The 25,564-nt window shown below is 34.7% G+C and overlaps 1 protein-coding gene across 5 annotated transcripts in view; it reads left to right on the forward strand.

Annotated features, from left to right (window-relative positions):
* BRD1 (bromodomain containing 1) overlaps positions 1 to 25,564 on the forward strand; it is a 60,924-nt gene that overhangs the window by 23,050 nt on the left and 12,310 nt on the right. For 2 of the 5 annotated variants that reach the window (XM_014963839.1, XM_014963836.1), the window contains exons 5-9: positions 686 to 814; positions 1,646 to 1,958; positions 2,782 to 3,042; positions 6,234 to 6,722; positions 24,263 to 24,398. In XM_014963839.1, the coding sequence (XP_014819325.1) occupies positions 686 to 814; positions 1,646 to 1,958; positions 2,782 to 3,042; positions 6,234 to 6,722; positions 24,263 to 24,398 (1,328 nt within the window). Of the gene's footprint in view, positions 1 to 685; positions 815 to 1,645; positions 1,959 to 2,781; positions 3,043 to 6,233; positions 6,723 to 19,339; positions 19,497 to 24,262; positions 24,399 to 25,564 lie in introns of those variants that run through there. The other 3 variants (XM_014963841.1, XM_014963837.1, XM_014963840.1) reach the window with 3 other exon arrangements.

Genomic DNA, 25,564 nt, shown 5'->3' on the forward strand with positions numbered 1-25,564 from the left:
ACAGGAATGATCCAATGTTGATAATTCTTTAAATGGGCTGAAAATAAAACTATAGAGGAGTTGTAATATTTGAAAAATAATGAAAATTCTGGAGGGTGATCAAGCATTTGAAGGTGGTGTTGATTCTGGGGGGGTTTTAAAATTATTTTCTTGGAATTTACACATAGAACATTGCCTTTAAACTGACTCTATTTGGTTTTATATAGCCTGTAAATGTTCATCAGAGTCTCTTTTTGCACTTTGAACATGGCACTACAACTGAAATTTAAACAGGATACCTTTAAATTCCTGTTCTTATTTTTGCATTGTTGGCAAAATATGAAGCTATGCTTATGTAACATCTTTCCAAAGCAAAAGAATACATTTAAAAAATAGAACAAAATTAGTTTACAGGTAAAATACAAATTTACATTCTGAGAAGCTGGAGTTGAAGTTGAGTCTACAACGAAGGGATGAGAATGTTTTTTCTTATAAAGTCATCAGCTGAAAATACATGTCAGGCAAATGCCAACTGATAATATTCAAAGCAGTGTTGAACTCATTTATTTAAAAGCACATTTATATTGTTTCCTATCTAAAGGACTTAACTGTTGCTGAAAAAAATCCCCTTACTTTAAGACACTTAAAGCTTACTTTAAAACATATTAATGAAAAATGCTCAGTTGGATAATTATTGCTTCTTTAGGTCAAGATCGAGCAGGTTGCTATGGAACTTCAGCTTACTCCATTCACTGTACTTCTGCGATCGGTTCTGGATCAGCTGCAGGAAAAAGATTCTGCTCGTATATTTGCTCAGCCAGTGAACCTTAAAGAGGTATATTGTAACCTCTGTTTCTTACTGTTTTAGATATGGCAGTTAAGTATAAGAAAAAAACCATTGCATGCAGAGTTGGGAGCAGTATTACCTTTTAATCTCTATTCTGATAATTTACAAGTTGACTTACTGCTATGAAAGTCTGTTTACGCTCATAAACCACAATAATTTCTGGTAAACAGTTGTATGGAATAACACAGGTACATACTGATCTTTTCTGATAAGTTTGTTTAATAAAGCAAACTTGAAGGGTGTCTTTAAAACATTAAATATGGAAATGAACTTTGTTCTTGCTTGGAGGTGAAATTCCTTTTCGTTAACTGGGAAACTAGGTAGACTTAGAGGGTATGTGTGCAAATGGATGCATACATACGTATAGAACACATTTGTACAGATGTATAAATAACATGTAGACATGTCTATACTTTGTATATATACACACATGCATATACTGCATACATGTGTATATGTTGCACATACACGTACATATGTATAAATATATACATTTATAAGTATTTGTATCAAACACACATATAATATGTACATAAAAATGCAGAATTCTAAGCAGATGTAGCTTTGGCATCTGTTAATAGGGCTCCAGCTTGTTACCTAAGATGCAGAGTCGTGTAATATGTAAACTGATAATATGTGAAAGAAATACGTTGGCATGCAAATGTTCGCAATATCAAGTGTGCAATTCTAAGCTACATTTGAAGTTACTGAGTTGAGGTGTTACAAAAAAATGTTAAAAAAATGTGGGTCAATTAGTAGCTAATGTTACTTTGTAATGAGATCATTTTACCCATTCATGTTTTAAATATTTATACAAAGGTTCCAGACTATTTGGATCATATTAAACATCCGATGGATTTCTCTACCATGCGAAAACGGTTAGAGGCTCAAGGCTATAAAAACCTCAGTGAGTTTGAAGAAGACTTCAATCTTATAATAGATAACTGTATGAAATACAATGCAAAAGATACAATATTCTATAGAGCTGCGGTGCGGTTAAGAGATCAAGGAGGTGTAGTTCTCAGGCAAGCTAGGCGAGATGCTGAAGGAATCGGTTACAATAATGAAACTGGAATGCACTTACCTGAACGGCCTAAACTTGAGTCACCCCAGCCTTTCTCTTGGGAAGATGGTAAGATGTTTTTGGATTATTTTTAAAAGTTGCTTTTTTATTACACACCGCGTGTGCTTTTCATCCAGATGTTTAAAATTGCTGCTCTTCAGTTTACTGACTAGATTTCCCCACTCCCCCATTAAATACATTGCTTGAAAGACTGATGCATTTCTGTATTGCTAGATCTGTTGAGAGAAAAGAGTGTTATCCAGATTCTGATTTTGACAATGCCAGAGCCTAACTGAACAAGATACATGAAGAAGGTTTTTTTAATAGAGTGCTTTCTTCACAAGAACATACATGCTTTTAAGTCATAGAAAATGACTACCAGTGTGCATAAACTTAAGCACATTCCTGAATAACCTACTGAATTGAAAAATCAAGCATGTTTGTAATACTGGAAATTAAAATTACTTCTTTTGACATACATACCAATTTTCTGAGGGTTTCTCTTGTAACCATAATCTTGCCCTTCTCTTTGACAAGAAGGAAATAATCTATTAGGGTGGGAAGGATTAATTCTGTCTTCCTTCTGACCTTTTAATTCTTTGCTCTACTACTTAGCTTTCTTGAGCAAAGTACTGATCAAGAAGAATAGTAATTATATGCTAGGAATTCATTTCAACATTTCTTCACTGGTAATGGAGAAGCTAAGACTGTAATCTTAAGTAGCTTTTTGATTACATTTTTTAATTCTGGCAAGTAATATTTTTTTTAATTATTATTTCTGCCCCTCTCCCCCCATCCTACTCCCGCCCCCACGCCCTCTCTGTTGGTATTATAGCTGTTAATATTCTCTGAAACACTAACACATTTTCAATTATACGTATTTTGACTTCAGTGGATAGGTTACTGAATCCTGCAAACAGAGCGCATATGTCGTTGGAAGAACAGCTGAGAGAGTTGCTAGAAAAACTTGATCTCACCTGTGCAATGAAATCCAGTGGGTCGAGAAGCAAAAGAGCAAAGCTTTTAAAGAAAGAAATCAGCAGTATTCGCAACAAACTTAGTCAGCAACACAACCAAGCTCCTCAAATAGAATCAGGTATTGGAAGTTTTGAAGAAGAAGGTGCAGCATTAGAACAAGATGGGGAAGAAGAAGGTAAGATTTTAAACCATGTTTGAATCAGTAATGTTCTGGACCTCTTCAGTCAGGTGCTTTAATAATGTGAATTAAAGAATGTAATAAATGAATATTATATTTAATTTTTAAATGGACAAGTAACCACTTAATCACAACAATTATTTTAAGTATATGAGAATGATCTATTAAAGCAAAACATTCTTCTATTATTTTTCATAGTAGTAAGGCTTTTTAAAAATTTAGGTGTTAAGAAATGAAAGTACGATCAATCTCATTCAAAAAGGAATTGGAAATGCCTGAGTGGAAAACATCTTTATACTTTCAGAAATCCACTCAAATGTCAAAATATGTGTTAGGGATCGTGTCAGCGTGGGTCAATGGTGCTGAAAACTCTGGCTGTTGTACTGTCTCGTAGCTTTTTATTCTCTACTCCTGACTCTGGGGAGGGAGGAGGGTAGGTTTGGGTGGTTTTTTGGTTTTGTTTTTTTAAATAAAGCTAGTTATTTATAGAACTTAACAAGCTTCATGTTGTAGAATCAAGTCAGCCATATCTAACCAGCCCTTCCTCTTGTGCTAATCTTCCTCCTCAAAACATTGGTCTCAGAACTGCATCTGCTTTTGGCTAATTCCCATGGATTTCAATGAGAGCAATATACTAAAAAGACCTATCTTCAGATTTCAGTTTAATATCGTATTTGCTTTTTTAGCTTTTAAATGTTACTGAGGTCTTTATTGCTCATTTTTAAAGGATGCAAAGAAAATCTAGTATCTTAAAAAAAAGAAAAATTCTATTTAGTTTTTTCATGATCAGCTCTTCTCTAAAAAGCTAACCTGTTTAGGAGGGTTGAGACGTGTTTCACTTTGAATAACTTCATTGTATGGGGTGAGGAAGGAGCTCAAGGGAAAGTGGAAGCATGATAATAAATAAAGCAGTTTGTGTCTGGTGCACCTTGATGCTATCAAAATTTTTGAAGAGTGAAGTCAGTAAAATGTCTGTCCTCAACTGCCATTCAAACAGCAACTTGGTGTTTAATTCTTAGTGTCACTGAGAGAATGCTTTTCAAACATATGACTTGCTTGTGTTTGGAATGACAACAGTAGAATAGGTGTACGTGAATCAACATGCTTATCTTCTTCTGAGGCTGTTAAGTATTCTTCAAACATTTAATGATTTTTTTAATTTATTTTTTTTTTAATTTGGGTTTTTTTAATCTTCAAGTGATGATGCTAGTGAACATAGTTCTTTAGGAGTGTACTTTCTGGAAGATAATGAATACACTAACCTATTTTACTTGTAGCTTAATGTTTTTATGACACAGCCTTTCACTGCAGCTGTTTTGCAAAAAATAGTCCAACAGTGAGCAGTAGCTGTTTTCTTATATTTACAGTATGCTTTTTTAAAAAAGCATAATGAAGATCATGATCCTGAGTTCATTGGTGTTGTCATTACAATTCTGATCTGGTGAAGAGTAATAGTCATTAGTTAGTTTTGATTCTGAAATGGAAGGTACAGATTGCTAAATGACAATAGTACAATCCTGTGCCCCGGATCTCTACAGGGGCTGACTTTTAGTAAAGCTGTGAATTACCCCCTTGGAATTCTGTTCTCAGTTTCTGATTGTGTGAAAAATATGGTACCAGAAAAACCCTTTGAAATTTATGGTTTTTGTGTCTAATTAATTCTCAGGTGTTTTTCTGTATTTAAATGTTTTTTTTTGTGAATATTTTTTCATTAATTGTAAGAAAATAGGAATTTGTTCAGAAAGAGCAGTCATCTTGGACTTGATAAACTACAGGCTTTTTTAATTGGTGGTACTTTAAGTGTGCTTATCTGACTGTAAATTTCATTCTAGATATCCTCCAGGAATATTATTTACTAATTCTAATACTTGTCTTCAAAGGATGTTGAGCATAGTCACAGATTATTTTAACATTACATTTTTAATGTGAACCATGCTATTATTTAATTCAACCTTAAATGATGGGGCAGAGATCTATCTTTCATAGATTTCCAAGCAAGCATTGCTGAGCTAAAACCAAAACAATATAAAGATAATATTTAATCCACTGCAGATACAGGGTTTAAACCCTTGGGTTTTTAAACCTTTTTTCAGGTGGCATAGAAAAATAAACTAAATTTTAAGATTTCATGTGTTAGCATAAATACTGGTCTTGTACAGTTACTCTAGAATAAGCATTTTCTCTCCTTATTAATGAATATTTTAAAAGATACTTTTGGGAGCTAGAAAGAAGGTTGTAACATCTTTTTGAGTTGATAATTATGGGTTAGGAAGTCCTTCTACTTGTATTTGGGAATGCTGCAACAGTATAACCTTTATTTTCTTTCCCATCACTTGGGGTGGAAAAACTGAAACTAGCTTTATATGCTTACAGTTATATCTCTGTCTTTTCCCAGCATGAAATTATTGGAATTAACTGGGATATGATTATGATTAAAAAAAATAATAAGGGAAGAAAGAAAAAATGGTAGAGGGTGGTTTTTCTGATTTCTCCTATCAAGTCTGCATTGTCAAGTCTGTATTTGCCAGCTAGTTGCTAATCAAACTGTAAGGCTTTGGGGGTGGTTGGGTATTTTTCTCCCCTTTTTCTATTTCTTTTTCTTTTTGGTAGATAAAACTTACAGCCACAACTGTAAAGCAGTTTTGCAAATCTTGACTTTCTGTAAATTTAATAACACTTTAGCTCAGTCTAGCAGATCAGGTTACAAATACTTTTTTCTTTTTTTTTAATGCTGATCTGATAACATTTTTCTTAGGCAGGTAAGGTGAATATTGACAAGGTGAAATTGATAAAAATGTATTTTATCAAAAATTTTACTTGAATGGCAGTGTAATTGCATTTAACAGATAATCATCCACCACCCCAGCTTTCTATTTAAAAGATAGTTTTCTTAGTTTTTAGTTAATGAAACTAACATAATTGCATGAGAATTAAAAAGTATTTATCCAGGTGTAAATTGTTAACACCAACTATAAACACCTACTTTTCTATCCATGTTACCTTCCCAGTATAAAAGTAGGAACTACTAACTAGGAGAGTTTGTTGCTAGACAAGGTTTGTTTTTAAAATGTTGTGCTTTGTTTCCAAACAACGATTTATTTGGTGGGCTGCACATTTATAGTGAGTTTTATAATAGACTTTATAACTACAAGTTTTCAAAAATCACACTCTATTTATAATTTTTTCAGGAGATAAATCTCCCCCTAAACTTGAACCATCAGATGCATTACCTCTTCCTTCAAACTTGGAGACTAATTCAGAACCACCAACCCTCAAACCAGTAGAACTCAATCCAGAGCAGAGTAAGCTTTACAAAAGAGTAAAATTTGATAATGAATTATATAGCACTTCCATTCAGAAAGAAATAAATGGACACACTCCAGAACACTTACTTGACAGTAATCTCAATGAGTCGACTGTTTCTGCTGTAGCTGAGTCATCAACTGATGTAAACAGACGTACATCCATTCTCTTCTGCAAATCGAAAAGTATAAGCCCCCAAAAGTCTGCAAAGAACACTGAAACCCAGCCAACTTCTCCACAGCTAGGGACCAAAACCTTTTTGTCTGTAGTCCTTCCAAGGTTGGAGACACTTCTGCACCCAAGGAAAAGATCAAGGAGTGCATGTGGAGATTCTGAGGTTGATGATGAGTCCCCTGTAAAGCGCTTGGATACAGGTAAATGTTACAAAACTTATTTGAATGGATGCATCTCAAAAGTTAACATTCCTGTTAATTTTTTGACGTACATGTTAATCTTCACATTTTAGCACTTGAACAGTTTCTCCTCATAGTTGAGTAATCAAATGTAGTTACAGTTCAGAAAATACTGATTCATTTTTGTGTTGGCCCTTTATAATTGGACTTAGTGAACCAAATTTTGCTTTTTCAATTTTTACTTTAGCAATGGAGCTTTCAAGTTTACATGTATGGGTGGGTGTGTTTTTTGGGTTTGTTTTGTGTGGGTTCCCCCCTCCACCCCCCCAGATATTTTCTATTTCCTTTTGTTTCAACCAATAGAAATAGAGAATCAGCTGCTTTCTTGGAAATTCACTGTTAAATTACATGGAAACATCGTATATGGTGCCAAAACTGAAACTCTTATTAGGAGGAGCATGGAAATTGCATATTCCATGTGTGACTTCATTTTGCTGTAGCGTTACTCCAAGAATATTTTCACATTTTGAAACTGATGACTGTGTATAAGGTGCTTTGTATACCTATGTATTCTATGGAAGCATTTAAAATCCCAAAGTATAATGACACTTCCTGTGTTTCTTTTCTTTAGTCTGTGCATTTTAAGTAAATAAAGTTGAATAATATAAGTGTAAGATTATGCTCTTAATGAGACTTCTCTAAAGAACATTAAAAAAAATTATCTTGATAGATTGGTGCAGTACAGTTGAAGACATGAATTACACTTCTCTTAGCAAACTGCTGTTCTGGGGTTATTGGAGAATTTTGAATAAAACCCGCTTTGAGGAAGAACAGCAGCATAAGGAAATTACTGTAATATATTTCCTGAATGTTATCCATGGCCATTGCTGTGACTTTTATATTACCTTCGAAATAAATACTTTGTTTCATTGTCACGTTGATAAACTCATATGGCAGATATGAAAAAAGCATGTGGGTTTTTCGTGTCTTTGAATGAAAGATACAAGAATTTAATTTGAACATTTATTGTAGAGATGTGCTCTAAAAGCTGCTTGCGTTTTGTTTTTTTTTGTTGGGGCAAGGGTTGTTTGGTTGGTTTTTGTTTGATTGTTTGGGATGTGTTGATTTTTTTCTGAATGATAAGTGGGGAGGAAAATTAATGCTAGAATCGTCACATGAGAAAATGATAAGTAAGATTTGGTACAAGGGTGTGGGGGCTGTTGTGGTTTGTAATTTTGCTTCTTTGTTTTGCCTCTTTGAAAAGCAGCAGTTTCTATTTTTTTCAGATTAGCTTGGGAAGCCCATGTACATTTGATCTGGTACTTTAGTTCTGAAGTAGAATCATGTGAAAGTAGTGTGATAATAGAAATGGGTTAATCTCCAGTAATATAAATAATATAAATAGTTTGGTTCCCAGATATTCAATTTACAAGTCTTTAATCTAGATAATTTCATTATTTACCTCTATACAGATCACATTTTATCACATGTACAGTGAATCATTTCAGTCTAGATCACAACAGGAATTAGTACTAATTCCTTGAAATGTTTATCTTAACCACTGTGAATTGCTTCTTTGGAGAAAAAATGTTTTTGTTATATAGGAAAACAGACTTAATTCTTGACCACAAAAAAAACCAAACCTAAAAAGATCAAACCCCCTGGATTTCTGAACATATTTAAAATCTGTCACACTTTTTCCTTTTCTCTCTGTGGAGTTAGGTGTATGTGGAGCAAATATACTTTTGATTATCTTCAAAACAAAAAGATATCAACACAAAAAATTATGGATAGTTTCTTCTAGTTTTAGTACTCTTCCAGTTTCAGAATTTCTGTTGGTTTTTGGGTTTTTTTTAATGTAGTAACCGGAATAAAATCCAAAACTCTAAAAGAATTTTTATTCATTTTAAAATAAAATTCTGTAGGCTCTTCGTGAAGCTAATGAAGATATGCACAGAATTAAATGTTCTAGAACTAATTCTTAGGAGGCATTTGTAGTTAAAGTTTTTGTTTGCTTGCTCAAGAAGAGACTGTATATGAATTGAAATGTTTTAGACAAATTCACCTGAAGGTGTTCAAGTTATTCTTTAATAGTACATATTTTTTTAAGCATATATGGTTCATACAGATGTGTCAGCTCATCAAATCTTATTTCTGTGATTGTTTTTCCATTTGCAACCAAACTTTGCTTTCATGTTCGAGATTTTATTCATGTTATTTTCAAACTTGTGTCTCTGCACTATTTTAAGCAATTTGCAATTGGCAGCTATTTTGAGCTACGATTCAGCAGGAAACCAGCACAAACCTCAGATGCTTTCCAAGATTTAAAACCAGTTGAATTGTTTTTCTTTTGCACATTCAGGCTGGTGTCAGTTTGTCTGTATTCTGATAAAAGTAAATGAGATGATGCATACAGTAATGTTGGAGGTTTTTTTTCTATTTGGATATTTTTTGCAAAAAAATCTTAATTTCAGGCTCCTAGTAAAAAATCATTTTATTCAAAAGAATTCAGGACATGTGAGTCTTTCCCTCCAAAGACACATACCATGATAGAAAAGAGGTGCTTCAGGCTTCTTGCATGCATTCTTGTGAGTTTACAATTTCATGAGCAGTCACAGTAGTTGAAAATGAATTACTATTGCAGTTTTCTTGGACTGGCATGAATGTTCAATATCTTCATTTCTAGTGGATATAGAAAAAAAGGCATTAAAAAGGACTTTGTTTATATGCAAAGCATTGACATTTTTAAGTGATGAGATCTGCACTGTCGCATCTTTTTCCTTCCTTAACTATCCATAAACAATGTAGGGGGCTTGCCATTACTTAAGGATTCCTTGTTGTTTTGTCCCTTACCTTACTTAGTTTCTTTAGTGTCACTTACTTAACTTCCTCTTGTGTCACCTATATATTCTTATATGAAGAAGTTCAAAAGCAGACTCTAAAGCTTATCCAGTTAAGTAAAACCACCCCTGCGTTTTCTGATGTTTCGTTATTCTCATAGACTGCCTTTTTTATGCTCTCTTGAGTTACATTTGAGGTTGGCTTGCCAATTAGTTTCAATAAAGACAAATAGAGAATCTGTGGCACACTACTTTGTAAGTATGGTGTCCCATATGTTGTTGGTTTTCATATACAAAATAATTATTGAAATACTAGCTTTTTTCAGAAATGGGGCATTATTGTGCAACATGATTTAACCTTCAAAGCAGACTGAAAGAAGTTCACTTTAATACTCTGACCTCCCTTTATATGAGAATCCTTTTTTAAAAAATATGAAGCAATGGTGCAATGTAACCTTAAATTTTAATTTCATAGTGTTCTACTAGGACATTATTGCTTCCATATATAGCACAACTTTCCACATAGTCGCTATGTGGAACCTGGCAACTACATAGAGGAGAGATGTGTTTAAAAATTTTCTGTACATACTTGATATATCTTGGTTTTGCTTTATATATAGTACCTACCAATTTCCAAAAGATAAGATGTTTTTACTTAGGAAATTTTGGTCGCATCAGAGATTGATGTGTGATTCTTCAGGTTCAGACATAATGAATCTTAACTGCAACAAGTTCAGGGAACTTTTCAAAATATCCATTTTATTCTTATTTTTCTGTTACAAAGATTAATTCTTTTAATCAGGAAATTAGTTGGAGCAGTTATTACATCGGAGAGAAATAAAACTGATTAATGGATAGAAGGTAGATTTTTAACAATTATTTAAAAATTTGGCTGTGTCAGTTGTGTATAGGTAAAATAAACTTGAACAAATGACTGTTTTAAGATGGTTTTTTGAGCAGTATAAAATGATTAAGTTCAGATTAAATTTGCATTTTATTCTTGGTTTTATCAGTCACATTTAAGCTTTCATGAATTTAAGATAGTAACTGACAGTTACTGTGTTGGTACCCTCTATTTTAATTAGAAACTAAATACATAGAATATACTATCCTGAAGCAATTATTTTAACTTACAGAATTATGATTGCAAATATTGATTATTATTGTGCAGTATGTTGGCTATATAGCAGTAATAGACTATTTCAGTGAAACATATAATTTATTTAGTATCCTTCTTGCTTCCAGCAAGATTTTTCGTATTTTCACAAGGTACTGAAATGGATGTAAACAGATATTTATAACGTGGATCATTGAATTAGAGTATTTAACATGGTAAAAAGCACAGGGGCCAGGGAATTTATCACTTCTTTATATATGCTTTGCATGCAGTTGTCAGTATACAACAAATGTAAATCTTATTAAATGTATTAGTTTATGTTGGGCTGACTTTGTATTTGCCCAGTTGCTACAAAATGTTTGACAGCTCTTAAGAACTGTCTGCAAGTAGCCTGCACACGAATTCCACTTGCCTTTGCTATAATTTAATACTGTAACAGTGACCACTTCTACTTAATTTTATTTGGTGTGATAAGGATGGAGATTACAGTTGGGGTGAAACGAAACAGGTTATTTTTCTAATTCTTCAGTAATGGATTTCTGAAAAATCTTTGGCTCTCTGGAGCACAGGCCAATTTAATTAAAAGTCAAGCTTCATATGTGCAGTGTTCAGTTACCGTTCTCTAAATGGAAGAAGTGAATGTAACTTAGATCCTCTAAGAAAATGACAAACTAAACTGGAGGTTGCTCAGTGAAGAAACAAATTGGCATAATTACTTGTCTGGTTAACATAGGAATTACAGTCTTACTTATATATTCATGAGTAAAATGCAGTAATTTGACTAAATCACCGATGGATCCAGAGCCCTTATACTTCGAGTTAAAACTATTCCTTTTGTTTTCTTTTTTCTTTAGATGCGTAGTGATTCTTTCCTGTACAATCTGAGGTGAAATTTAGTTGTTTAAGCACTTAGCAATGTCCAGAAACTTCAGCTGCCTGCCTTCAAGAAGTTTCAAAACATAAAACATTTTAAGGTGTATAGGCAAACAAAACAAATAAAGCATTGGAGATTGTGATGGCCTAAAAGGAATTATCCCCTGGTTTGTTAAATTTGTCAGTACAGAGAGCTGAGAAAGTAAAGTTTGACTAGAACACTACTAAAATTAATGGGACGAGGTTTGCTAGTGCATTTTTGCTTGGTTTTGACGAGTTGTTTTTTTGCTTTGTTGGGTTTTGTTGTGATTGGTTGGTTGGTTTTTTAATGGCATGGTAGGTCTCTGAGAAATTTTGACCATTTGCTAAGAAAATCAGGCAAATAAATGAGACATTTAAAAAAAACTTGAACGCTGCATTTCTTTATTTGTGTTTGGCCCACTCAAGCTGTAGACAGGAATTCTGGCAGCCCTACTAAAATTTTTTCAATTTAATTTCTGGGAAATTTTTAAGAAATAGGAGATATTTTGTAATATCTGTGGAATAAAATAAGCGCGTAAGGCAGACAGAGGGGGAAGGAAACTATTTTATACCAGTCAGCAATTGCAGTGACGTTTAAGGGAGTCAGTATTCCTTTTGGTTTTATTTTATCTAAAGAACCATAGTTATTAACTTCCTCACCATTGAAAATCCTTTGCTTATTTCTTGATTTATGTTAGAATAGAGAGAATTTTGAACAACAAAGGTGAGGCTCGATGAATAACTAGATAAGTGGGAAGATCAGCTTTTTTCAAGGCTTGTAAAGTGTGACATGCATATGTTACAATACTTGATGATATTTTAGAAATTTTTCTTAGGTCTTAAGCCTGTTAATTTCTTTGAAAGCACTATCTTTTGGGTGATTTTTAAGATGTTAATTATTAGGACCCAATTTACAATTGCTGTGTTTTCTAAGATCAGTGTAACTGAATATTCTGTAATAATAAAAATTTTTTCTAGATGCCCTTCTGTTTTTCTTGATGCTGTAGGAATTGTGGAGCCTTTTACTGTATTTTGGCACTTCATTTTTTTTTTGGAATGCTTAGCTCCCTTCTTGGCCCAGGTTTGGCTTTCTAAAAAATAAAATGTCATAGTCCCCTATGTGCTTCTTCTGTGGCATTTAACATTAATTTTTCTGTGGTGCAGGTGGTAAACAGAGAACTGTAGGATTTATTGAAGGTATTAATAGAAAAATAGTGAATTCAAAGATCCACACTAAGCTTTTAAATTAAGACAACACTTGCCATGGTGTTGAGGCTGAGTATAGATGACCTTCCTTCAAATTCAGTCTTGGATATCATGAAATCCCTTTTGTCAGGTACATAAGGTACCAGAGCTGACTAGATCACTGTTATATTTCACCTATTGGTAACATCACAGAACCGTAGAATAGTTTGGTTTGAAGGGGGCCTTTACAGGTCATCTAGTCCAACCCCCGACATACTCACCTGCAGGTCTGATTTAAGAGATGAACAATCATAAAAATGAATCCAAAGACTCCAACGCTAACTTTGAGCACTGAACCTGGAAGTCAAAAATGTAGATGACTTAGTGCACATTCCACTACGAGTGGAGAGAGGAGACAGTTCCCACAATATGATTGAATGCATGATGAATGTCTCTCAGAAATGGTTTGTGTGGGGGTTTGAACTTCGTTTAGAAAATAATTGGTGGCAGTTACACAATATACTATCAAAAAAACCCCATTCTCCGAGTTGTTGGGTTTCTTTATCAAAAGCTTGTGGGAATAGATCAGCTTCACCCTTTCAAGTCAGAACTGATACATCTAAGATTTCCTTTTTCCCTGGAAATGACAAATAGGAAGTAGAGATCCTTGAGCAAAGTAGAATTGAAATAATTGCTGCAAGAGGCAATACAGTTGAAATGACACTTGAACTGTGATTTTGCATGTACTTCTATGCTTGTGTGTGTACTTTTCCAATGGAAAAGATTGTGTAGACATTTCTGCTGTCTGGGAACAGGGATTCTGCTCACACTATGGGAAAATCTAGTGTTAGTCTTTTAAAACCGACATTACTAATTTTTTTTCTCTTAACATTCACAATGTTAGGTATAATCATAATGCTGATGAATTACCAATTCGATATCTTCTAAGTTAGAGCAATATCTCCAGCTGATTTAGGAAAAGAAAATGTAATGAATCCTGTAAATCTGGGATATGCAGAAGACTCTTAACTGATTAGTCTTCTCTTGGCTTAATTAGCTCACTGTCTTTCTACATGAAACTGTACTATTCAGTTTATTCCTTGAAGTGAAGTTCTTTTTGTAGCTAGATCATGAGAGGACCTGTTGCAATAAATTGCATTAATACCTCATGACAAAAAGGTAAAATCAGTGCAATGTCAGAAAGGACACTTGATACTAGCAAAGGTTGGTTTGTTTGCTTTTTGTAATTTCTCAAGTTTATAAAAATTTTACAGTCTGTCAGTGTTAGGCTGACCTAAGTGTTAGCCAGTATAAGGAGATGGGAATTATAACCTGCCATCTTGTCTTTCAGAACTTAATGGATGTGGTATTATCATTAAATAACGTATAGTGTTACAAGCTAAATTTTTATACTGCTTTTCAGCTGTTGGTTTCGTGAGGACACCCCATAGAATGGTGTGTTCATTGTTTGTTGAAGGAGGCACCCATCATTAATGTAATTTAAACACAGATGTCTGGTGAAGGCTTGGTCAACTCTGGTTGTTGACAGAAAAACCTAGTAAACATCTTTGAAATTAAGGTGGACTATTTGAACAATAGCATTCTTGCACTGTAATGGAATCAGTTTACATTTATTATCTCAGTTCCAGTTGTGTATAATGTATATGCCTTGTAATGTCAACAGAAATGTTGGTGGTGAGCAACATGCTTTCTATGAAAATCTGACTGTACTTTCTTATGGTCTATGTTAAGCAACTGATATGGGAATTTGGGATTAATTTTGGGATTTGAATCTTACACTTTGCTTTTCTGTTGATGTTGCAGAGTAGTGTTTGTAAGATTTTGGCAAATAAAAATGGTGTCAAGTGGCACATGTGACTAAGAATCCTTTAGCCAGCCCTGGGGCTACAATATTTTGGGATATTTTTAATTGACAGTTCACTTCTGTGTTTCCCATTGTAGTACCCAGACACAGGGGTTTTTTTGGTGCGCGTAGAGGAATTCTACACATAGGAAGGTATCTCATGCAAGGAAATGTGTACTGCTCATTAATAGGTAAAATAAACAAAATGAAGTTGCTCTTACTTTTTTTTATACTAAAACAGGGTTCATTGGTCGTGCTCTCACTTGGGCTTTGTGAGGCCATGCTGTCTTAAGGTGGTAACACTCCCCTCAATTTCATTCTCATTTTCTCCTCTTTCTTTCATTTTTTCTCTTCCTTTACTTTTCCCTTCCCTCCAAAGCTGTAACAATACAGCTTCATTCAGAAATTACTTTCTAACAACATGTCATTGGGGAAAAATTGATACAAAAGCAGATGTTGAGAACTAACATTTGGCTGATAAGAATGGCAAAGTATTCCTGAGTTCTGAAAAATGGGGGTTTTGTTGAAGGTAAAAGTATTTTAGGTCTGAGGGGAAAAAATGTACTATAGATTCATCTGATTAGATACAAAGATGTGAATATTCATGTCAGCCTTATTTTAACTTTGTTTTCAGTGCTGCCTAAAAATAGCAAAGCTGGGTTGGTGTTCAGTAGCCATTGGTTATCTTCACTTGAGGAGGCTTTAAGCACTGTCAGATTGACTGCACGAGCAGTGGAACACGTAGCTCCTTCCGTTGAAGTCAGGAAGACAGTCTTAGGATTGCAAGAACTGTTAATTTTTGCTAGGCTGGAATAAATTTTTAGTGTGATACTACGGTCTCTAAAAGGATCCAGATCGTGCGTTGTCCTAGGGACCGTGGAAGCTGTCGTAGGAGGAGACTGTTCTGTGCCTGTAGCAAGCACTGGATCTTTTATACTGAATCAGTGAAGGTTTTCATCTCCTTGTGTGAAACACCTCTCAAGGTACAAAAGCCCTGGAAAATTATGTCCAAAAATGCAGCTGTGTAACTTAATGAAGTAATTAATTCAAGGGCTTGCCCTTTGCTTTGCTGTCCTGTAGGTCATCTCAGGAGTGGGAGATCTCTGGTAAACATTTCTGCCTTTGGCTTCCTCTCAGATAGCAACTTCAGTTCCAGTTTCTGTTTCCTGTCCTAGAATGTGGCACAAATTAAGAACTATTTTTTCTAAACATCTGTAAAAGGCAAATAAATGGTATATGATTTGTTTCCTTTTTAATAGAGTAGAATTGCTGGACATGTTTACATAAGAGAGCTCTGAAGTTCACCTGTCCCTCTGTTTCCTTTTCTTTGCATCCCATGGCCAGCAATTGTGTTCTCAAAATTACAGGGAAACAGTTACTTTTGAAGAAGGAAAAAGGGACCATGTTGGTAAAAGCTCTGTATAAAATCCTTTAGATAGTAATTTAAGAAAAAGAAGTTAGTTCAATTTAAGAAATGGGACCTCTGTAGATCCCACTGTGATGCTCTGAAAGAATGCTAGGCACTAGGATTTTGATGCAATGTATTGATAGATAATTCTCATGCTTTTTCTTGATAGAAGTTGAAAACCAAAATATTTTTTATTGATTTATGTTTTTAATAACTCTAAAAAACTTTCTTTCTTTTAATTTATATCAGGATTTGGTAGATGAGAGAATAGAAATCTTCAAATAGAAAATGTATAAGAAAGTATTTTTTTCTAAAGGATCTTTATTGTTTGCATTACTGCATAATTCAGGAAAAAAGTTTCTGATCTTAAATCCCCATAAGTAGTCTTTGCCAAGATAATTAGAAGTGAATGTTCCTAAATATTTCTGACTTCTACAATCATTTATTTCTTGGACCCTGAATGGCATACCACTGATCTATGTGTGATTCAGGCACTTAAATCTTGTATTTTACAATTATCTGTGTGTGTTTTACGTGTGATAAATCATATAAACTAGAACTGACTACAGAATTCAATTTGTGAAGACAGTTTCAAAAAAAGTTTTGTGCTTCTGCTTTTTAATGGCATTTTCTACTATACTGTTGCTGTCATCAGTTATTTTAACTTTGTTTTCAGTGCTGCCTAAAAATAGCAAAGCTGGGTTGGTGTTCAGTAGCCATTGGTTATCTTCACTTGAGGAGGCTTTAAGCACTGTCAGATTGACTGCACGAGCAGTGGAACACGTAGCTCCTTCCGTTGAAGTCAGGAAGACAGTCTTAGGATTGCAAGAACTGTTAATTTTTGCTAGGCTGGAATAAATTTTTAGTGTGATACTACGGTCTCTAAAAGGATCCAGATCGTGCGTTGTCCTAGGGACCGTGGAAGCTGTCGTAGGAGGAGACTGTTCTGTGCCTGTAGCAAGCACTGGATCTTTTATACTGAATCAGTGAAGGTTTTCATCTCCTTGTGTGAAACACCTCTCAAGGTACAAAAGCCCTGGAAAATTATGTCCAAAAATGCAGCTGTGTAACTTAATGAAGTAATTAATTCAAGGGCTTGCCCTTTGCTTTGCTGTCCTGTAGGTCATCTCAGGAGTGGGAGATCTCTGGTAAACATTTCTGCCTTTGGCTTCCTCTCAGATAGCAACTTCAGTTCCAGTTTCTGTTTCCTGTCCTAGAATGTGGCACAAATTAAGAACTATTTTTTCTAAACATCTGTAAAAGGCAAATAAATGGTATATGATTTGTTTCCTTTTTAATAGAGTAGAATTGCTGGACATGTTTACATAAGAGAGCTCTGAAGTTCACCTGTCCCTCTGTTTCCTTTTCTTTGCATCCCATGGCCAGCAATTGTGTTCTCAAAATTACAGGGAAACAGTTACTTTTGAAGAAGGAAAAAGGGACCATGTTGGTAAAAGCTCTGTATAAAATCCTTTAGATAGTAATTTAAGAAAAAGAAGTTAGTTCAATTTAAGAAATGGGACCTCTGTAGATCCCACTGTGCTGCTCTGAAAGAATGCTAGGCACTAGGATTTTGATGCAATGTATTGATAGATAATTCTCATGCTTTTTCTTGATAGAAGTTGAAAACCAAAATATTTTTTATTGATTTATGTTTTTAATAACTCTAAAAAACTTTCTTTCTTTTAATTTATATCAGGATTTGGTAGATGAGAGAATAGAAATCTTCAAATAGAAAATGTATAAGAAAGTATTTTTTTCTAAAGGATCTTTATTGTTTGCATTACTGCATAATTCAGGAAAAAAGTTTCTGATCTTAAATCCCCATAAGTAGTCTTTGCCAAGATAATTAGAAGTGAATGTTCCTAAATATTTCTGACTTCTACAATCATTTATTTCTTGGACCCTGAATGGCATACCACTGATCTATGTGTGATTCAGGCACTTAAATCTTGTATTTTACAATTATCTGTGTGTGTTTTACGTGTGATAAATCATATAAACTAGAACTGACTACAGAATTCAATTTGTGAAGACAGTTTCAAAAAAAGTTTTGTGCTTCTGCTTTTTAATGGCATTTTCTACTATACTGTTGCTGTCATCAGTCTTTTCTGTACCACTGGAACAGCTGATACTCTCTAGAAGAAGTTGTAAGAGTTCTTTTGAGAAACATTTCTGCTTGTATGCTTTTTTTTACCTGTCAGATTTTTCTGGAATGTTTTCATACTCTTCCACTAGTGTTGCCTCACAGTTAAATATTTTAAAATATCTTGAACAGTCATCCTACGATACAGTAATCCTATTGTAGTTCACAGAACAACAGACAATCCTTATTTTCTGGAAGCTGTAGTTATTAAATGTTGATTAGTTTTCCTTTCTGTTGTGCAATTCAGATTCAGCTGTTTTAGCAGCCTCTCATCTGATCAGCCAGAGATACATCTTATGCCCAGACTTTGAAGAAAATTAGTGGTTACAGGATGAATTCTGTAGCATTCTTTTTAAACGTATCAAACTGGCTATTCTGCGAGCCACCAAACTGCATTCATTATGCGTTACTTAAAGATGAAGTTTTGCTGTTTAGGATCTTGAAAGCTGCTGCTGTTTAGTGTGTAGGTGCCGTGTCATGGGCTCACACTGAGCTCTCTTTGCTGTCTTTGGCCATGACCAAATTTTAAGCAAGTTTTAAAAGCCTTATTTCCAACGGGGCTCTTCACACCAAACTTCATCATCTTTGAGAGTAACTGGCTCCCTTTTTTTCTGCATACTGAAGACTTGCTTTAAGAAATGTAAAGTTTGGTGTGCTCAGATACTCATCTGTGTATTCTGAAAGAAGGGTTGTGTCTAGTATCTTACCTCACTCCAGAATTTACTGTTGGAAGTAGACATTTATAGGGTTATTCTAAGGTCACTTTTTAAAGACTTTGTGGATGTCTTTCTATGGCTGCAATGTGCCCGTTTTCAAGGTTTCAGTAGGTAAGAATACATAACTTCTGATTATTTATTATCCTAAAGCATTCCTTGATCCTGTCTGTGCATACCTGTATATATAAACCCTCTGAAATTAGGGTCATCCCCGGTCTTACTGGAGGGATTTATTCTATGCTTTCAATGACTTGCATATATTTTCTTTTTCAAGAAAGGCCTGAATCAAAGTGAAGCTTTTAGTCTAGTTTTGCCCCTTTTGAAACTTTAGCTGAGTATTAGTGTTAGAATATGTGGAACACTTGTATCATTCTCACTGTCTCTGGACGCTGCTGTAAGAGTGGCTTATTTATTTGAAAGCTCTGTTTCCTTTCAGAGAGACTTAATGGCTTTTTCACTGTCTTCCAGGTTCTCATATTAACTAATATCATGCTGGGTATTTATCTCTTTGGATCCTAATTATTTTCTGTTATCCTCAACATGGAATGGAATTGAATTAAATGATCATTTTGGAACGCAGAAAGACAATTACATTTGAAGTAATTATTTTGGATCATGTTGGAGACACCAGCCATCCTTAAAACAAAAAAAAAATATGAACACTGTTGGAGGAAGTCTTTGACATATATGAAACTATGCTCTTCATTCAATATATTGCCCCATTTCCGTAAGTTATAAAGTTGTACATGTTGTAGTATATGTGACACAAATTGGTCGCAGCCAGTCCCAGCGTTCTTATTCCCAGAACATGCTCTGTGAGAGCAGATTAGTTAAGAATGTTCCATTTTCATCCTCTTCCCTTCCCCAAAAGCCAGTCTAATCTTCCTTGGAGAAGTAAAGTTTACAAAATAAGTGTTTTACTTATTTTTTTGCATTTATGCAGTTTTAATAAAATACACCTTTTTTCTTTAATATTTTTATATATTTTAATGAAGACTGACATCACTGTGCTGGGTAAGTGCACAAGTCAGGACTTGATTGGTCCTTGCTTGGTAAAATGAACGTAAATAATGTTATGTATATGCTGGTGCACTGTGTGCAGTCGTTTTTTGAATGCTCCCACTTCTTTTAGTGGTCAACATGAACCTTTTTCATCATTTCTCAGCTAGTTTTAATGTAGCACTTCATCTTACATTTGGATATGCTTGGTTTTGTATCAAGCTATGACTAACAAAGTTTTAATTGCCTCAGAATAATTTTATACAAGTTCTGCTTCTTTATTTTTGTTTCAGCAGTGCTGTTACAGTCTGAAATGCACAATTCAGTATTCTGTGATAGCCTTTTGTTCATTCATGGAGTGTGTTGCTCCTTGGACTATCCTGAGTTGTGTTCCTCTATCATTTTTTCTAAACTTCTGCTGTCTTTCTGGAGTTACCTTTTCCTGCTTCCATTAATTTGGTATGGGCAACAAGATTCTAACTTGCTTGATGTAGTTAGTCAGTGAAAGTTTAAGAGCAAACTGCTACTATTGAAAAAAAGTAGAAACTTTTCCCTGATAAATACAATTTTCAGGGCAGTGAGAAACTTGTGAAAAAATATCAAGCTGATCATCTTTGGCTTGCTTTTATTTCTTCTTAGTTTACAGGTTTTTGTTAGCATTTCTTTATTTTTAAAATGGTTATGTGTGTTACATGCCATGATTGACGTCAGTAAAAACTTTCAATGCAAATTGAAGTCTAGAGCTGAAGATTGGAAATGGCAGTAACTCTGCATTTAAGATCGATAGCAGCAGACTTCACTGTTTGTGAATTCCTTTTTATTTTTAATGAAAAAAGTTGAGCTCTGCCTCTAAGAGTGGACTGCTTTTTTGAAGAAACTTAAGAACGGAGGGGAAAATAAAACGGCATCATCCGCTAGTGAAAGGTTTTAGTTTGATGTTCAGGATTTATTTGGGGAGATGTATGGTGTGCTCAGTCAGGAGTGGTGGTGAGGAGGTATGTGTAAGAAGTTTAGTACCTGATCTTATAGTTTCTCTCTGTGCCTCTAGAGAAAACTCATTTGGTCTAACAAAATCGTGAGCTTTTGGAAAATGTAAATGGCTCATATAGTTGGTTGTGAGCTTACCCAGGCTATTAATCCACAAAAGCAGGATAAGTTACTTCTGCCATGGATTTTCTTTATTTGACATTCTTAGTAATATCTTTTGAGCCACTAAAATGCAAATTACTTAAAACAAATGGGGATCTTTAATCTTACTTGTTCTAGTAGCTCCAGGAGATTGGTTGTTTCTTGGTTCAAGGGAGAAGGAGTTTTGTAATAATCTGAAAAACCAAATTCTCAGTTATAGCATATAAATACAGTATGACTGGGTGGGGATTTTTGCACATCAGTGATACCGTAAAAGCAGTTACATTTTATTGCCTGGATTTTTCTGTCGAGTTACAACGTCAATTTGGAACTACTGCATCTTTGACTAGATATGAGTGTGTTTAGCTTACAGTAAGTGTTGAGGTCGTCTTTTCTTAAAATAATGCCTATTCCTAATAATTTCTGAAAAGTGGACTGTATAAACTGAGTCTCATGGACTGTGTAAGCTCATGTAATTCAGGGATTGATATTCAGGACAAGTACTCCTGCTGATAGCCTGTGTGTTCTTTGTTTTTCATACTTCCACAAGCAAGAGAGAAATGTGTCTTGAGAAGCTCTAAATTATTCTGTGCTTTAATATTTTAACATTTGTCAGAAAAGGTTTTGGTGGTTTTTTGGGTTTTTTTAGCCTGGTGGTGACCATTCTGCAGATTGAAAAAAACCTTTCTGTAGTCTAATCTTAAAAATCGGTTATTGAATTAAATGAGTGATTAAACTCACAATGTTTGTCATGTTTAAACTAGTATAAGACTGGACTACCACTGCAGAGAGCTGTCTCCATTGCTATCGTTGCTTGTTTCTGTTGCTTCCCTTGTTTCTCACCATCAGCAATCAGGCAATCCCATGGTTGCTTTGCACAGTGCATGACTGAAAACTAGTTCATTGCCATGACCCCTAATTTCTTGGTACTGACACGGTGAGCACAATCATAAACTGTCCAAAGCAATCAAAATGTAGAACTACTCCCTAATTTTGTTTTGCCCTTGATACAGATATACATACAGAACCAGTGTACTTAGAGATATGTAGGCAAGTCATATTTGGCATACGTATGGTTGAACATTTTATACATACTCTTACAAGAATAAACAGATATATCCTTCCACTGTCTCAGTCCACTGGGAACTTCAACTGTACTCTGGTTCCAGTAGCAATATTTACTCAATCTGTCTTTAAATCAAAAATTTAATCTGTGATCTACCTTGTTGCTGCTGATAGCTGATATATATATTAGAAGCCTGAATGATAACTTGAGTAATGTGTCTCTGGCTTGTGGCAGGATGAAAACAAAACTGTTTCTACACCTCACTTGAAAAATAGGGCTGACAGGATATCTAAGAATAAAAAATAGTTGTTTGCAGAGACCTAAGAGATCTCCTTTTATCTTTGCAGAATGCTTTCTCGGCTTTTCATTTCAGATGCTATGTGAAGTGTGCTGTGACAGTTTATAAGGGAATTTATCTCATAAAGCATACTCTGCTTTGACAGGTCTTTAGGCATAGTGTAGGACTGAACTACTTAATCTTCAGCTATTTGTACTGACTTGCAGAGAACGAGAAAAAGATTAATCAATATCATGTGGTTCAGTGCTTGAACACTCAAGACAATGGTACCTTTATCATTTCCTTTCCTTGTATAGGAAATCAAAGGCAAATATAGGAGTTACAAAACAGACGCTGTTAAATAAATGTACTACTATGTCAACTAAATGATAATGAGAGAATGCTTATCTGTAGTAAATCTTTCAGACCGTTGAATAAATTCTCCCTTTTCTTATAAAAATCTAAAATTGTGTTGCTAATTTGAAGGGAAGGTCTCCTGGGGGCAGAGGGGGAAATCCCTTAAATCACTGTATGCAAAAGAATTAAAATACAACTGGATCATACAAAGTGACTCGCTAAGCTCAAGTTCCTTAGTTGTCAGCCTTATTTGCAGAGATCTTTGTAGCAAACAGACTGGAAGAATTAGAACTTAATAAATGAAGTTCTGCCATAATTGTCTTAACAGCATAATGCTCTATGGAGAGGCACGTGAAGTTGCATGAGCTTATTTGACTACATCTGAATGAACAAAGATCATGATGAACCTTTAAGACTCTGATAATAGAACGGCTGGGATGGGTAGCTCTTTCTTGCATTATGAGAAGCATGCTGGTCATATGCCTTACGTAAAAACATTAATTTATTGTAAGAAAATAAGTGTGCTCAGAATTAAATTTGTGTTAAAATTCTGTTTTCTTTGCAGTCTACAGCTTGCAGTAGCTGATTGCAGGCTGGCACCGTGGTCTTTAGCCAGTGTATTTCTGTTGATACTCTGTAGTCTGTGTTGGATTCTTTCTTTTTTAAGCTCTAAGTTCCTCCCTGCCCCCTGTCCCGCCTTGGTAAAGTCTTCAGAACACTATCTTGAATATCTTCATTTGTCTCTAATCACATATGGAAATGGGTTAATAAGAACTATACTGTTTGTGAATTAGCAAACCCAAAGCAGGATTGGTGGCAGCCCATCAATCAGTAGCTTGTGAAATAAAAGCCTTCTGTTCTGGTTTCGTTACAGTTATGAAATTAAAATACATCTTTGGATGTATATAAACTTGGGCTAGGGAAAGGATAGTAAAAAATAGTAATGTGCATATTATTGATTGCTGATCTCAGAAAACAGACACAATTATGTTAATCTGAGTTTACTTAAATGGAAAGACTTTCAGAAAGAATTGGGTAGCACCAGGTAGCACCCCTTTCACTCTTTACTTCCAGTGTTTGAAAAGGATTTTCAGTATTTCTTGACTTCCAGTTGTAACTTTATATTCGAATGAGTCTTGTGTTGACCTGGTAAATCTGCCTGGTTTGTAACTTGGGGATTTGGGTTTGTTTTTTTTCTTGTGTGTTTTTTTTTTTTTTTCCCCTACCCAGCTTCTGCAGCCTGACTGTCTTATTAGTTGGAAACATAACATACAGAGACTGATTTGATATTCCATTTGGCATTTCCCATACTATAATCTTCACTTATTTTCATGTTACCTAAATTTCTATCCTGTCTTTAAAATTGGGACTACAAGAACTTCCTATTTATAATACTGTGTTTTGAAATGAAATTTTTAGTTAATGTTCGTATTCTTTCTTTTTCATTACATCCAAGTACTTGAAGTGCAGAACAATAATGATGTAATGTGTGAATGTAAAATGCTGTTAATGGAAATGGTGTGGTTTCCAGTTTGATGCAGTTTATTTTTGTGTTATGCTGTAGGTCTGTCAAATGGTTTTGGAGATGGAGGTAAAGAGAGAACATTAGATGATACTCCGGGAAGAAAAGTTGAACCTCGTCGCCGCTGTGCATCAGAATCTAGTATTTCATCTAGTAACAGTCTTTTGTGTAACTCAAGGTAAAGTTGTAAATCAGAAATACAGATTTGAGATTGAATATATCAGTTTTCTGTACTGTTCTTGACCCACGTCAGAAGATTGCAAAAATTTTAGAAAACAGTGTAAACTTCAGTTTTCTCAGCTGTGTGTCAAGTCGAAGACACTTTCAGGATTGCTAGTGTTCATTTGTTGATTTCAGGGTATTGCAGATCCAAGTAGTTACACTTCATATTTGACTCTGCTTCCCTTGCTCTCTATAGATACCATACACACAAACGTGTATATGTATCTTGTTTTAATTACCTTCCTAATCCTCAATACTAAAAATGGGTGAGTTTATCCTGGTGAGGGGAGAAGTCATTTCCAAAGCAGGGTCTTGTACACAGGGAAAATAAATTTAGTAGGTGTGGAACTGTAAAAAAAAATCAGTCCATGATTTGGATTACTGGCTAGTTACTACAGTGGTGGTAATACCTGCAATATCAGCTACTGACCTTCTGTGTGTGAAGTCTGTTGTTAAAGATGGGACTGTCAGAATGGTCACCTATGCCACCACTCATAAATATTTCTCCGATTTCCCTGGTGCACGTCTTCCAAAAGCATACTAATCTCTGGGGTAAAAGGTAGCTGTCTCCAGTTCTAGGCTATAAGAATGGGGCAGACAGGAGTATAGAGTAAATCTGATTAAAAAAAAAAAAAAAAGATTGGTATTTAACTGTTTAAGGGAATGGTTTTAATGCACTCATGTCAAATATAGCATCCCGTGTAAATGTGATATATTGAGCATTTGATCTAGAATAATTGCTGTTCGGATTCTTTGATCTCTTAAAGAAAACTCGAGTGTGCAGAGAACAAATCTTCTATTTTGTGTATTGACATTCCACGGTTAAAAAACTTGGTTTTGAAGTGAAAAACGAAAGAGAAAATAATTGTTTCCTATGTAGTGGAACTGTTGCAGCAGATGGAACGTGTTTCCATTTGGCCAGTATCCACTGTAACACTAGAGACAAAGCAGGTTCTTATTTGTGCATGTATAATCTGTACAGCAGTTAAAGGGCAGTTGTTTGTCTTTTGCTGATAACCAGGCAATTCTCTGCATGAAAATAATATGAGATTTTAGCTTTTCTGTAGTTGTTTTGGGTCTGTTACATAAAATTTTGTTAGAGCTTGCTGCTCTGAGTTTACT

Source organism: Calidris pugnax, unplaced genomic scaffold, assembly GCF_001431845.1.
Source record: "Calidris pugnax isolate Ruff unplaced genomic scaffold, ASM143184v1 scaffold44, whole genome shotgun sequence".
In the NCBI taxonomy this organism is placed as follows: Eukaryota; Metazoa; Chordata; class Aves; order Charadriiformes; family Scolopacidae; genus Calidris; species Calidris pugnax.